The sequence below is a fragment of the Physella acuta genome, unplaced genomic scaffold (genome assembly GCF_028476545.2).
Source record: "Physella acuta isolate Inbredline_101_S28 unplaced genomic scaffold, ASM2847654v3 ptg000621l, whole genome shotgun sequence".
In the NCBI taxonomy this organism is placed as follows: domain Eukaryota; kingdom Metazoa; phylum Mollusca; class Gastropoda; family Physidae; genus Physella; species Physella acuta.
In genome coordinates, this window is record NW_026732140.1 from 208,309 (window position 1) to 224,393 (window position 16,085).

The window sequence follows — 16,085 nt, forward strand, 5'->3', positions numbered from 1 at the left end:
CCTCTAAGTTTAAAATCGTTTCAAACTAAATTATCTGCCCCTAATAGCCGTCACCAAACCCGTCTCTATGATTGTAAATGTAAACAGCGTGACCACAGCTCACCAGACAATGTGGGGGTGGGGGTGGTAGTGATAGTGATAGAAAGAGAGGGGACTGCAAGGAGGCGCTTGCTGCTTGTTTTCTAACGGCTCCCAGAAGAGAATTATATATATAGATGGAGTAGATCTAGGGTCTATTTACGTAACAACTTCAATTTTTTATTGTTGGCAAAGTTTTTACTCTTTTGCATACGTCAACAAAAGAAAGAACGTAGAGAAAATAGTAAACACACGGATATTGCTAAAATATATTAAACAGATCAATGTCAAATAATATTATCGCTTAGATTCCTAGAAAAAAATTGATACATTTTAATAGTAGTGTCGAATAACATAATTTGATTAAAAAGATTAATAATTATGCCAGGGGAGGTAATGTGAAAAGAAATTCAACTCATGCTAACTATTGCTATTTAAGTTTTAAAAATATTTAAATTCCTGCCGCAGTCTTATCCAACTATTCCGCACTATTATACGCGCGTTATCATGTTCATTAGGTGCGCAATGGTTTTTACTCATGCAACTCTATTGTAAATTTTTTAAAAAATTGAAATATTGAAAAAATAAACCGGGAGTGATTTTACTCATGCAGCTCTATTGTAAATTTTTTTAAAAATTGAAATATTGAAAAAATAAATCGGGAGTGATCTCCCCTAAACGTTGTCGAATATTCCTATATAACACTACGAGGAGATGGCAACTCGGGATATAGACATGATTTTAAATCCATTTTTAATTACTTAGAATAGAATCTCATAGAAAAAAGAATTGCGCACAGAGTGAACGCCAAGCAATGTGTATATATAATAGTGCGGAATATTATAAGTACTTTATAAATTAATATGCGTTTTTTCAGAAATCGGAAATAGCGTAAATTAGTACTTCCGGTCAACGGAAATTACTCAAAATTTGTCAGAAGGTAGAAAATTAGATCTTTTACTTACATGTGAAATTTCATTTATCTATCTCAAATAGTACTCAAGTTATAGGCTTTTGAAAAATTCAAAGTAGAAAAAGTACCACTTCCGGTTATCGGGAATCGCTCAAAAGTTGATACGGATCTACGATTTTGATAAAATACTTATATATGAAATTTCATCAACCTAGCTGTAACGGTACTCAAGTTATCGTGTTTACACACAGACAGACAGACAGACACACACACACACAGACACACAGACATACGGACAAGATTGCAAAATTATGTTTTTCCGTATCAGTGATTTGTAAAAATCTCGATTTTTTTTTTTGCACGATTACAAGACTTTCTCTATACTTCTTATATACGAGAAAGTAAAAAGGCTGGAGCTCTGACTTGCAGTTACAGACAGAACTGTAGTTTAAGAGTTACAATAGATCAGTGGTTCCCAACCTTTTTCGAGTGGCGACCCCCTTTTATAAAAAGAAAGTGACCCGCGACCCCCATAGAATTAAAAAGCCGAAATTAGTATGGAAATTAATAAGCACTAAAATAAGATTTTCTAGTAGACTTTCAATATGAACTACTCTTGATAACTGTTTTAATAGCATGAGTAAAATTGCATACTATTCACTAAACCTTCGTGGTTAAGTTTTTAATTTTTAAAATTTTTTGTTAACGCCTACCTATGTCATTATAATTATCTTAATTTTGTTTTTAATCGAAGAATAGTGTTGAAAATATATTCTCGAAAAGTCAATCAATTTTACGTTTGGGTATGAATGGTGAATACTACACCAAAATTGTGTCTGCAGTTTTTCATCTTACTCCGAATCATTCTGCAAATCAAAGAATTCATCTTGTAATTCATCGTTTTTGAAGCTGGGTTATTAAAATGGGAAAACGGCTGTGGGGCTTGTACGGATTGTGCGTCATGTTTGGTTCAAAATCGGGCTTCACAAAATAAAGTAAAAGATTTAGCTCTCTAATGAAGGGGAATCCACTGCATGTACGCTGGGTGTCAAAAGGAAATGTGAATCGTGTTTTTGAATTGAAAGGTGAAATTTAGTTGTTCTTTTCTTGGAAGTGCAAGGGAAAAAAGACCTTTTGATATACTTTAACGACAGAGTGGTTGGAGAGAGTATCATTCCTAGCAGACATATTCGAACATCAACATAAGCTTAACCTGAAAATGAACGAATATTATCTTTTTTATGATAATCTCTTGCATTTTTATTAAAGCTGCAAAATTGGCAAAGAAAAATTAATGTTGGAAATATTTCCATGTTTGACAAACTCTGCAGTGTGGTAGATGAATCTGATTAAGAGATAAATACAAATTTGAAACTGGATTCTGGCATCTTGAATCTCTTGAAAACGAACTGCAGCGTTATTTTCCATGAGCTGAAAGAAAAAGAATCTGCATTGACACGTTACCCATTCTCTGTTTCCCTGGATATTACCAGCATTCCCCATGAATTACAAGATGAATTCTTAAATTTGCGGAATGGCCGCATCACGTATCGTGTTAAATGAAAAACGGCGCAAACAATTTTGGTGTAGTATGCACCGTTCATACCCAAACGTGAAATCGATTGCCTTTTGAGTTTTAGTTCCTTTTGTGTCTAAATATCTTTGCGAGAATAAATTGTCAACACTTCTCCAATTAAGAACAAAACATAGAAATAAATTAAATGCTGAGAATGACATGAGGTTGGCGTTAACAAAAACTCAACCGCGAATGTCGAGGCATTCAATCAGTTATCAAGAATAATGAATATTGACAGTCTACTAGAAAATAGTATTTTAGTGCTTATTTAATTCCTCACTTATTTCGACTTTTTAATTATATGGGGGTCACTTACTTTTTAGCGCAATTTCCATTCCGGAGAATTGCGTTTATTAACCCGTCATTTCTGTATGGATGGATGGATGGATGGATGGATGTCAAGACGATATATCTTTTTATTTCATCAAGACTAAATTTTAACCCAATGTTTCACTTGCGTAAGACAAGCATGGATTGGCTGTACATAAACTGTGGTCGATCTTCTTGCTGTTAATTCCACTTTTTTGTATTTGCCGACAACATTTGTTAATACAATCACACTTTTATGTAAAATATCACCTAATGATGGCATAATATGTGCATTCTCAGTGACAAAGTAACAGCAAACAAATAGCTTTTGGCTTCATTTTTAGTGCAATTTCCATACTGACAATTGCGTTTATTAATTTGTCATTTCTGGATGGATGGATGTGTGTCCGCAGCTTTAAGTCGTATCTCCTCCTCAACGAAGCAATATCGAGGACTAGTTCCAAAAGCAAAAATGTTAAGCAAGTTCCAAGGATGATTGTGGGCCAAAAAAAATTCCCCGGGTTTCCTTCCTGAATTTCCCGGAAAAGCCAAAAAACCTCGAAAAAATGCAGTTTTTGGCCCATATCTCGGCAACCAGACCACTTAGCGACTTGAAACATTTACCAATCGATTCTTGCCATAATTTAGAACAATTATGCCGAAGAAAGTTTTCAAAAATATCCTTTCGTTCGGTCACAAAAAAATTAATTTCTTCTAATTTGTATTGGCTAAGATTACTAAGAATATACAAATATTTCTACCACAAGCACACCGGCTGAGGCAGTCGCTAGTGAGAGGTAACGTCACGCTGCCATTGGCCAGACTCGCGCAGATCTCGCGAGGGGGCGGGGACTAGCTCTTCTCGTGTAGAGAGAAACGAAAAGGGGTGCAAACATCTACGGGTGATTCGTTCGGTCACAAAAATTAATTAAGGAAATTGCGCTTAAATTGTCACTAGACTTTTTATTAACTTTTTTTATAAAAGGGGGTCGCCACTCGAAAAAGTTTGGGAACCACTGAATCTAGCTATTAATTTGATTAAGTAGATCGGTTGAAAAGATTATTGCAGACATAAAAAAATTCTACTAAAGTATACTCTCTCTCTCTCTCTCTCTCTCTCTCTCTCTCTCTCTCTCTCTCTCTCTCTCTCTCTCTCTCTTTCTCTGATTATTCAGACTTGAAATATTTCTAAAAATATATTTGCACATCAAAGTAAAAACGATAGATCTAGTAGACTACTTCAGATCCGTCTAATACAAGCAGAATTCTTTTTTATGAACTTGCTAGAGTAGGTTAGATACTTGAATTTTTGCTCATATTTTCACAAACACAATCATATAATTCATTTATTTATTATCTAAAGAAGGTGATGATGTATAAAAATAACTTTGTACAAGATTCTATTACTAAGGCCGCACTGAACGATGAATAGGGCTGTCAATGTATGATCGTTTTTTTTTTTGTTTTTTTTTTTTGTCATAGTCGACTAGAATGGCTGCGATCGTACAGATCTTCAAAATCATGGTCAAAGTCAGTTGGTTGATTTCACGATAAAGACCAATGAATTCCAATCATTGATCCAAAGATGATGTTGACTCTGATATTCCGGAGTTCTGACTCATGGCTCTTCCCCACGTGTCTGCCTGGGATTCGCTAGGTGCAAGTGGATAAAGGTTGGCACCAAAGTTTGGTCGCTCCAGCTTTGTGACATGCACAAAACAACAAGGCTGAGAAATGTCAACTTTTTTTGGAGGCTTCGCTTTTTGTTTATCCTTTTCTTTTTTCTTTTTCTTCTTTTTTCCCAATTTTAGCATGTCATCATCTGAATTTGAAATTAACTTTCGTACGGCGTCTGCAAAGTCGGCTGCTGCATTTCCGTCATCAAAACTGAGACCGACCAAACGCGTCGAGTCTGTAGAAATAGTTATGGTGTGGAAGTTTGTGTGTGGAGTGCTGTAACGGGTCAGGTGGTTGACTTGATCTTGCCACAGCGTAAAACCTGTCCCTTTTTCTGCTAAAAGAATGGTCAAGCGTCGCTCTCGAACATGTTGACCAGTATCTAGAACCAGTACTGGCACTCCAGTTTTAGAGAATTCCCAGTCATCCTTGCTGAAGTCTAAGGGATCTAAGGCCTTTTCAGCAGGAGGCGGCGCTCTGCACGTTTTCTCCATCAGTTGAATCACTTTGGGTCGCTCGTGGAGTTTAGGAACAGAAACATACAAATTGGCTAGAGATCTACACACTCGAATTTCACTTTTATGACTTCGATAAAACATTTCCACTTGAATAATATCTTCATCGTTTAAGCCTTCTACTAATGGAAGAACGAAGGTAGAATTGCCAGTGTTCGTTTTAGGAATAACATCTGAAATATCTGAAGATGTGTCTGACAATACAGAACCACCAGCACTGGATCTGAGTGCGTCTGCTTCAATTTGTGCTAAATTTAACTGAGAGTTCATGCCTGTGAGAATGTTGGCGGGAGAAGCGTATTTATTATCCAGTTGCTTCAGAGCTTCATCTTGTGTTGAAGGCGTTTTCTTGGTTGCATACTCTTGGCGTTGCCTTACAAGAATTTCCTTTGATGGGTGGTAAACTGTTCCTTCTTTAAAAAAAGGATTTACTTGATTGTTAGTTGCACTTTGTAAAATCGGGTGGGAAATTTCAACTCTACCCAACCCGTCAGTGGACATACTGCTAGTGGAGCTCTTATCATTGATGTACTATCAAAATTACGACAAGAAATATTTGCATAGATGTTAAAAACCCCCAGAGGGTTTGTAAGTAATTTTGTCCATTGTTTGCTGTAGTTTTGTTAAAACATACCGCGGCTCCACGTGGAAATATGTGTCGTTTTTAATTAGAGTGATGGAAAACATGACTGAAAACACATGCATAAAGCATTTATTCGCTTCTCATAGCAGTGATCACAAGTATTTCTTGTAGCTGTGATCACATGTATTTCTTGTAGCTGTGATCACATTAATTTCTTGTAGCTGTGATCACATGTATTTCTTGCAGCTGTGATTACATGTATTTCTTGTAGCTGTGATCACATGTATTTCTTGTAGTTGTGATCACATGTATTTCTTGTAGCTGTGATCACATGACTTTCTTGTAGCTGTGATCACATGTATTTCTTGTAGCTGTGATCACATGTATTTTTTGTAGCTGTGATCACATGTATTTCTTGTAGCTGTGATCACACGTATTTCTTGTAGCTGTGATCACATGTATTTCTTGCAGCTGTGATCACATGTATTTCTTGTAGCTGTGATCACATGTTTTTCTTTGACAATACCATATCATGTAGATTGTTGATACATTCCATACTGAAAAAAAAGTGTTTATGATGTGTAATATTAAAATAGCATTAATTTCTTTCTTAGAAAGTGCAAGTAAGTCACTTTATTATATGAAATTTTTATTATTAGCGTTCAAGACAATCGGCAATAGTGAATTGATGTCATCCCCAGTACCACTGTGCAATTCATACCACCCTCAGTTCGCTTAACTTTTTGACTGATGGACAGTGTTTCTTTCAGACTTTTTTCTCCGGTGTGGGGGGGGGGGGGGGCTTTGAACGGGGGCGGTCAACATTTCCCGGGGGGGGGGGGGGCGGACACTAGTAAAAGTGTATGTTTAGTATATAAAATCCATCTCGTTCGGGGGGGGGGGGGAGCTGGAAGAAACTCTGCTGATGGAAAGTAATGAAACACGTTGAAATCATTCTAGGTTACTAAATGGGTGTTTGACTAATGGGTGTATGATAAATGGGTGTTTGACTAATGTTATCAAGACAAAGACGGGCCACTTCATTTTAATTAAGCCTTTACGTTATCCATATATCATTTCATATTAGAGACCAATGTGAATGAACAGATTAGAACAGATTAGAGATATCTGAGATTGAACAGATTAGAGACATCTGACATTGAACAGATTAGAGATATCTGACATTGAACAGATTAGAGACATCTGACATTGAACAGATTAGAGACATCTGACATTGAACAGATTAGAGACATCTGACATTGAACAGATTAGAGACATCTGACATTGAACAGATTAGAGATATCTGAGATTGAACAGATTAGAGACATCTGACATTGAACAGATTAGAGATATCTGACATTGAACAGATTAGAGACATCTGACATTGAACAGATTAGAGACATCTGACATTGAACAGATTAGAGATATCTGACATTGAACAGATTAGAGACATCTGACATTGAACAGATTAGAGACATCTGACATTGAACAGATTAGAGATATCTGACATTGAACAGATTAGAGACATCTGACATTGAACAGATTAGAGATATCTGACATTGAACAGATTAGAGACATCTGACATTGAACAGATTAGAGATATCTGACATTGAACAGATTAGAGATATCTGACATTGAACAGATTAGAGATATCTGAGATTGAACAGATTAGAGACATCTGACATTGAACAGATTAGAACAGATTAGAGACATCTGACATTGAACAGATTAGAGATATCTGACATTGAACAGATTAGAGATATCTGACATTGAACAGATTAGAGACATCTGACATTGAACAGATTAGAGATATCTGACATTGAACAGATTAGAGATATCTGACATTGAACAGATTAGAGACATCTGACATTGAACAGATTAGAGATATCTGACATTGAACAGATTAGAGACATCTGACATTGAACAGATTAGAGACATCTGAGATTGAACAGATTATAGATATCTGACATTGAAAGATTAGAGATATGTGACATATTATTTTCTTTAAATGTATTCATGTTTCATATTGTTTTTGTATCTTTTATTTATTTATTTATTTATTTATTTTGTGAATATCAGTAGTCTAAATAAATTTGTAACCTCCGATTACAATTAAAATTACCTTTAAATGCTTTAATTTTTATTGTAAATTGAAATTTTTTAAACACATTAGTCCGTGCTTACAGCGAGTATTGGAAAGAAGAAAAAAAAGTGTGTGTGGGGGGGGGGGGGTGGGTTGGGGCGACTCCTACTGTCTGCAAATATGAAGTCTTTCTAAAACGGGAGTGGCTGTGTAACTCACGTCCGTTCTGGTCCCACTAATTGGCTATTTCCGCCCACATTAAGCTGCGTCATAGAAACTTAGGTTGGCTAAACCTGTCAAGACACAGTAGTCAATAGAATGACAGAAACTGCGTGGTTAACTAACGACATAGCCTAAGGCAGTTTTGAAAGAAATAATTGTCATTGTTTTCTTAAAAAGATTGATTGACAATCATCGAAGATATTTCTACGAACTAATCTGTAGCGCAGCATAGGCTAATGTAAGGGAAAGCTAAGGGAGCATCTTTCCTTACCCCACCCCCCCCCCACCCCCCCCCCCCCCCCCCCCAACCCCCCATCCCCGATAAAAAAAAAACTAAATTAATTTGGAATTTGGGAGAAAGCCCGAGAAAATTAATGTATATAAAAATTAATTTGATCTTTAAAAATGTACAGACTGATTCGATCGGAAGATATTGTCAAGGAACTGACAGTTAACAAACTGAAAACTGCATATTATTATATGGTTAATATTTCAAATTAATTGGGTATATATCTATAAAAGCAATTAGATACTGTTCCGATATTTTATTGTTGTATATTTTAACTCTATCATCTGGGCTTGTTGCTCACCAGTGTTTCTTCCAGACTTTTTTCTCCGTAGGGTAGGGGGGGGGGGGGGGGAGGGGGCGGACAAAATTTTCGGAGGGGGGGGGGGGGGCGATTACTGTTAAAAGTACATATTTTCTATATACATTCCATTTCGTTCAGGGGAAGTGGGGGAAGGTAAACTTTCTTCGGGAGGGCAGACCCCCCCCCCCACACACACACCGAAGAGATGCCTAGAAAAAACTCTGTTGCTCACCAGGAAAGAAGAAACAAGAGACTTTCCATTTAATGGTCTGACTCTGATGCTTATTATATTTGTGTAACGAACCGTGATATTGAGGAATGCTTGTGACGTGTTTATATTAACAAGTGCTGTCGCTGTTTTGGGCGTAGCAAAGCCCAGCCGATAACAACTAGTCATATATATATATATGTATATATATATATATATATATACATATATATATATATATATATATATATATATATATATATATATATATATATATGTATATATATATATATATATATATATATATATATATATATATATATATATATATATATATATATATATATATGTATATATATATATATATGTATGTATATATATATATATATATATATATATATATATATATGTATATATTAATATATATATATATATATATATATATATATATATATATATATATATATATATATATATATATATTGTATGTCTGTCTTTTATGCATTACTACACCTTTAATCCGATCACCATGAAACTTTGGGAAGTTGTTGAGATTATTCCTGGGAAAGTACCTGCGAAAAGATAAATACAAATTCTTCTCTATATACGGTATATAAAAAAATAAAAGTTGATTGCGGTTTGATACCATTCATCTGATCGCCATGAAACGTTGGGGAGTTAATTAGAACGCTCTAGGGGAGGTTTCTGCAAAAAAAAAAATCTTTTAAAAAAATTTCGCAAGGGCGGCGCCCTCGGAGGATGCGATTTTTCTGTATTTACGGTATATAGAAAATAAAAGTTGGATACGGTCTACGCCGTTCATCCGAGTGCCATGAAACTTTGGGGCGTAGATGAGAATATTCCCGATAATATTTCTGTGGAAAAAAAAATTCTTATCGACGCAACAGGAAGTGTGTGATTTTCGACAACACACGGTTTGACGCCCAAAGTTCCAGAGCGGCTATGTTACAGTTAGCGTTTGGCATCCGTTAATCGAGCGTCCTGCATAGCGGCTATGGAAAATAATAAATTCAGCGGTAAAACTGCAACAGGCGCAGCCGCTGGCGCCCCAATGATTGTGTGACCAGAAGCGCCCCGGGCTCCCCTGTAGGTACTATAGCCCTACAATCGTTTTAAAAAAAGACACGATGAACAACATTAATAGATGACGACTATATCAAATCAGGCGCATCCTCCAGTGCCCTACAGGATGGGATTTTGCGCCCTTGGCTTTCCAGTGAGCGTAATGGCGCCTACGTTCGTTCTAAATAGTGCGATAGACAATGGATAAGATGGGGCATTATAGTCGCTCACTAAATTGAATCAGGCGCGTCCGCCGGAATTCCGACAGGATGTGATTTGTCGCCCTGCGCTATCCTGTGAGCACTATGGCGCCTACGTAAGTTTTAAGGAGCACCCTGCAATATTGAGAAGGTGGCATACGACATTAGATGATTAAACCGTGTGTTAGTGTAACCGGGGGCTCACGGGTGATTAACTGTGATGTTACGGTGAGTGATTAACGTACACACAAGGCTTTCATACACGCCATGGGGTGTGCTGGGCGGTAGTGTGGGTAAACCAGTGCTCCGTTAAATATGATCTAAGCGAAGGCATTATTTATATTTAAAACATTTAGAAACCAATGTCACACATCTAAGAATAAAGGATTGGTAACGCATTGATGAAACCCTTATAATATACTTCTTCAGACTTTCTTCTAACCCCGCGGCCACGCGCGGGGACGGGCACGCTAGTATATATATATATATATATATATATATATATATATATATATATATATATATATATATATATATATATATATATATATATATATATATATATATATATATATATATAAGCGGGCTGTTAGTGTGTCAGTCAGTCATCGCGATAGATTTTTTACTAATTATAATTTTTAATCAAATATTCCGCACTGTTAAAGACGCGTCATCACGTTTTATGCGCAATGGTTTTAGTCATGAAACTCTATTGTGATTTTTTAAAATTTAAAGTACTGAAAAAAAAATGCATGAATTGATATAAGTGCAATATGATAGCTAAAACACGGATATTTTAAATACTGCCTTTTATTTATTTTATACACTGAGCGTACTGTTTACTAATTATTAATCTAGCTTTCCGTTTGCGGACAAGCTGGGGTTTTTAAAGTCATTCACTGAATCAGGCGCGTCCGCGGCGCTTGGACAGGATGCGGTTTGGCGCCACAGGCTAAACTGTGAGCATTATGCGTTTATGTTTGAATTTAAGTTGTGTTTATGTTATGAGTGTTGTGTTTATTTTTTTCGTTTGTGTTTTTTTGCGTTTGTGTTTGCATTGTGTTGGTGTTTTCATTTGTGTTTTTATTTGCGTTTGTTTTTTTTTCTTTTGTGTTTGTGTTGCGTTTGTGTTTTCGTTTGTGTTTGCATTGTGTTTGTGTTGCATTTGTTTTCGTTTGTATTTGCATTGCGTTTGTGTTTTCTTTTGTGGTTGGGTTGTGTTTGTGTTTTCTTTTGTGTTTATGTAGTGTTTGTGTTGTGTTTAGTTTTATTCTGTTCCCAAGTTGGTACATTTTAAAAATATTTACTGTGGTGGAGCACGGGTATGCATTATATATAAATATATATATATATATATATATATATATATATATATATATATATATATATATATATATATATATATATATATATGATTATAGACCTTTATATCATTTAACAAACAGATTTAAACCCATTAAGTAAATAACATTATTGGCACAGGGTAGAGTGGTGGAAGTGTGTCAAAAGAGCACATATTATTGTATTTTTTAAACCAAAAATTTCAATATAATCGCTTAAAACATAAAACTACAACTACAACTTTATTGTAACACCCTTCCTGCGACAGCAATTTGTTAGTTTGAGCTGTACAGAGAAGTGCCTAAAATAGTATTTTTTGTATCTTCACCATCTTTTGGACAGCGTCAATATTTCTTTCACCCTGCATATCTATTATTAGGGTAAGTTTTGTATTCGTTGTATGATTTGGTTGAATCCTTTGTATAGGTTTTGAGCTAATTACAGCGAAGATTTTAAAAAAAAATATTCCAGTAACTTTGGTGAGAAGTGGGACAATATGTCACACTTCTCGGCATAGCCGTTCAGTATCTCAATTTAAGTGGTCATTTTGATGGCATAGTTTAATCTGTACTATCAGCTTCTTAGTCTGTATTTTATTAACGTAAACATGTATTGATTTATTGTTTGGTTTCACTAAGTTACATAACCCCTGTCCCACATCTCACCAACATGAGGACGATTAAATTATGTGTCTCATAAGTCTACATTTTCCATACAGTGTTTTAACGACTGTGTCCAAATTTGGAGAGTTGCATATAAGAGAGAAAACATTAATTTCGTATTTTGGGTAAAAAAAATCGGTGCCCCGCCTCTCACCACTCGCCCCTACTTATGAAAGAATCTTGAATGCAATGTTTATGTTGTCTACTCCATTTTTTTGCACGCACGATTAAATCATTAAGCATTGTTATATTAGTTATTAATATATTTTTTTTCTAAAATGCATCAGACACGAAATTTACATCTTAATTCGTATTGCATTGCCTGTTTGTTCGCTTTAGTTTTAAAGTCTTCAAGATCGGCGTGTTAAGACTTATGTAGATTTAAAATAGAAATGTAGTAGGCCTATTATTTTTTACACGTACTTTAATTCGCTAAAAAGGGTTTATTTAAAAATTGTCTAAGTGTAATTTATGTTGTCTAAAATCTTGAATAATTAATTTGTGATTACATGTAATGAGGACTTGCTTCGAAAGCTATATAGCTCTACATTTAAACTGTGAATTGTGTTTCCATTTTGATAATATTACTATGTAAAGATAATGCTATATAAAACAGTGGAGTCAACTTCGATTGCTAAACAGTTTAATGCCGCTGTGTGCTTCGTGCTACAAATACTGACTATTACATGTAGGCACACACACACACACACACACACATATATATATATATATATATATATATATATATATATATATATATATATATATATATATATAGTCTATATATTTATTTATAGTATATAGAGTACCTTGCTTAATGGATATAATTATAATAATATATACTATATACTAATCTAAAATATTCTCTATTCTTATTATAACTGTAATACTTTTTAACTTACAAGGCATAGAAATAATATCCGCTTATTTTTTTTTTTTTTTTTTTTTGGTTCAATAGAGAGATGGCAAAAAGTTTGTAATTCATGTAATGGAAACGAAAAGAGAACGTAATCACACAGAGTGACTTCAACCGTCGCGTACTGCGATGACAAATGCCAGCGCTAACAACAGCAACTAATGGTCTACCAGCTGGACGAGTCCGGTTTAGCTAGCTTAAAAGCCTTTATAAGAACATAGATTTAAAAATGCACCACAATGACTCACTCAGCAAAACATGGAGAGGGGAAGGGAGAAACAAGGCGTAGATTAAAAGAAAAGAGCAAAGGATGTAGCGGACTTGGAAGAATAGACTATCTATAATCATAAAAAAGTACATTATAATAAGATATGTGAACCAGTCAATGTCGTGTTTTAAATCCATATAAGTTGTTTAATTGTGAACACTATTCTACGTCAGATCGTCATTCATGAAATTTGGCCGTATCAGTATAGGCCGATATCTATATCTATATCTATCTCTCTCTCTCTCTCTCTCTCTCTCTCTCTCTCTCTCTCTCTATATATATATATATATATATATATATATATATATATATATATATATATATATATAATTAAGGCCGGCAAACACGGATACAAATAACAATACGAGTGTTGCTGCAACATCGTTGTACATGGCATTATGAATGTTTCTACAACTAAGTTTCACACGACACTACAACAAAGTTGCATTACACTACAACAAAGATGTACACGACACTACAACAAAGTTGCACGACATTACAACTAAGATGTACACGACACTACAACAGTTTTACACGACACGACAACAAAGATGTACACAACACTTCAACAAAGATGTACACGACACTACAACAAAGTTGCACGACACTACAACAGAGTTGCACGACACTACAACAGAGTTGCACGACACTACAACAAAGATGTACACAACACTTCAACAAAGATGTACACGACACTACAACAAAGTTGCACGACACTACAACAAAGTTGCACGACACTACAACAGAGTTATACACGACACTACACTACAACAAAGATGTACACGACACTACAACAGAGTTGCACGACACTACAACAGAGTTACACGACACTACAACAGAGTTTTACACGACACTACAACAGAGTTATACACGACACTACAACAGAGTTGCACGACACTACAACAGAGTTTTACACGACACTACAACAGAGTTTTACACGACACTACAACAGAGTTATACACGACACTACAACAGAGTTGCACGACACTACAACAGAGTTTTACACGACACTACAACAGAGTTATACACGACACTACAACAGAGTTGCACGACACTACAACAGAGTTTTACACGACACTACACTACAACAAAGATGTACACGACCCTACAACAAAGTTGCACGACACTTTCGACAAAGGAATTAAATTCTACATTACGTTAAATACAAAGTTTAAAACTTACATTTCTTATTGATGCGTCATCACCTATACGCAGTTGCCATCCTCTAAACACACAACCGACATACACACGGGCGGCTAAATGTGCACCCAATAGCTGATTCTGACACAAGGCGTGTTTGCATTGAACTAGGCAGGTATCGAGTGGAGTATTACTCCTCCCTGGGTGCGTTACGACCTATTTGGCTTCCTTTCCTAATTTTTTCCAGTTTTTTAAAACTGTGTCTTTTAAAAATCTTATAGAGTTGTATATCGCAGCCAACTCTGATATAATCTTTACGATAAACATACATTTTAATTTGTGTAAATTGGGTAATCTCGCCCACTGGTCGTTTTTCTTTTCATGTGGGAGCTGCTTCTTAAAAGATTACTGGAATGTATATATCTAGATTATCGATAAAAGATACATAAATTTAGAACATATATCTCGAATAGCATAAAAGATAATTGGAACACGTCTCTTCTAAATCAATAAAGGATAACCGAAACATGATTCCAAAATTCACCAGGGCCGATGCATCTGACCATTTTCAGTAAAGACTTTCCTTTAATTTTAACTGTAACCTTCACGAATTCAATTATTTTAATTGTATCACCCAGTCTGATTATTTATACAAAAATAGTTCAGTTGCTTTTTCCGTAAGTCTATTGGAAATACAGAAATACTACATGAGCAAATGGTCAGTCTGCATACAAGCAAATAACATGCTTTTAATACATTTTAATTTAAACCGAAGTATTGATAATTTTTAAGAAGTGGTTTTCGTGAGATTAAGTTTCTAGGCTTAATTTTCAGTGGGGTTTTTTCATACTCTCGGGGGGGGGGGGGGGGGGACACGGGGACGGAACACACACACTGGTAAAAGTATATATTTTCTATCGGGGGAGGTAGACGTTATAGAGGTGGGGTTTTTGTATGTCATAAAAAGAAATGGGTGAAATCTTCGACAATTAGAACTAGTCTAGATCTGACTGTAATAAAACGAATCATTTTCATGTTGGAGGTCCATTAGGAGTGTTCTAGCTAACGCCTTATACCTACACTACTGTTGACCTAAATAAGTACATAGTTTACAAGCTTATATTTTTACAAGCTAATATATATATATATATATATATATATATATATATATATATATATATATATATATATATATAGTTATATTCCCCGTGAGCAATATGATGCCTACATTTGTTTAAGAGTCCCCTACACTATGTGATACGGATAAGGTGCGTACACCAGAGTCCTCCAGCGATGACCTGGAGCAATATGGCGCCTAAATCCGTTTCAAAGATCACCTTAATATATATCATTAGGCACACAATGAGCCACTTCATTTGATGACTAAACCGAATCAGGGGATGCACCCTTTCAACCAGTGCAGTAGTCTGTTGACTCCAGTTAGGGCGGTATCCGATGTGTTTACCTAACTATTACAGAGGTTGATTTACTTTCAAGGCTTTCATACAGCGCATCCAGGGGCGTCTGGGCGGTAGTGGGGACAAACCAGCGCCCTAACAACTATGATCCAACAAATATAGCGTCAGTATTGTTTACTTATAAATAATTCCATTTAAAAACAGTCACACTTCTAAAAATAAATGATTCACAAACGCTTGTTAAAATATAGGGTACTTAAAATACAAGCTAAGAAAATCCATGTAATAAAGGTCTGTAAACTA

The 16,085-nt window shown here is 35.3% G+C and overlaps 1 protein-coding gene across 6 annotated transcripts; it reads right to left on the bottom strand.

Annotated features, from left to right (window-relative positions):
• Positions 1-4,212: 4,212 nt before the first annotated feature.
• LOC131948026 (uncharacterized) lies at positions 4,213-14,525 on the bottom strand. Of its 6 annotated transcripts, none has more exons than XM_059309488.1 (4): positions 14,407-14,525; positions 9,268-9,326; positions 8,779-8,935; positions 4,213-6,208 (listed from the first exon to the last, which is right to left on the bottom strand). In XM_059309488.1, the coding sequence occupies exon 4, from the start codon at positions 5,567-5,569 to the stop codon at positions 4,448-4,450; it is 1,122 nt and encodes a 373-aa protein (XP_059165471.1). In that variant the 5' UTR covers positions 5,570-6,208; positions 8,779-8,935; positions 9,268-9,326; positions 14,407-14,525; the 3' UTR covers positions 4,213-4,447. The 6 variants fall into 6 exon arrangements, with proteins under 6 accessions (XP_059165471.1, XP_059165473.1, XP_059165467.1 ...); XM_059309490.1 differs by lacking the exon at positions 14,407-14,525 and adding an exon at positions 12,943-13,170; XM_059309484.1 differs by lacking the exon at positions 8,779-8,935.
• Positions 14,526-16,085: the final 1,560 nt, after the last annotated feature.

What these genes read in the sequence shown, in the direction of transcription:
- LOC131948026 (XM_059309484.1), bottom strand. Translation starts at nt 5,569, where the DNA reads ATGTCCACTGACGGGTTGGGTAGAGTTGAAATTTCCCACCCGATTTTA.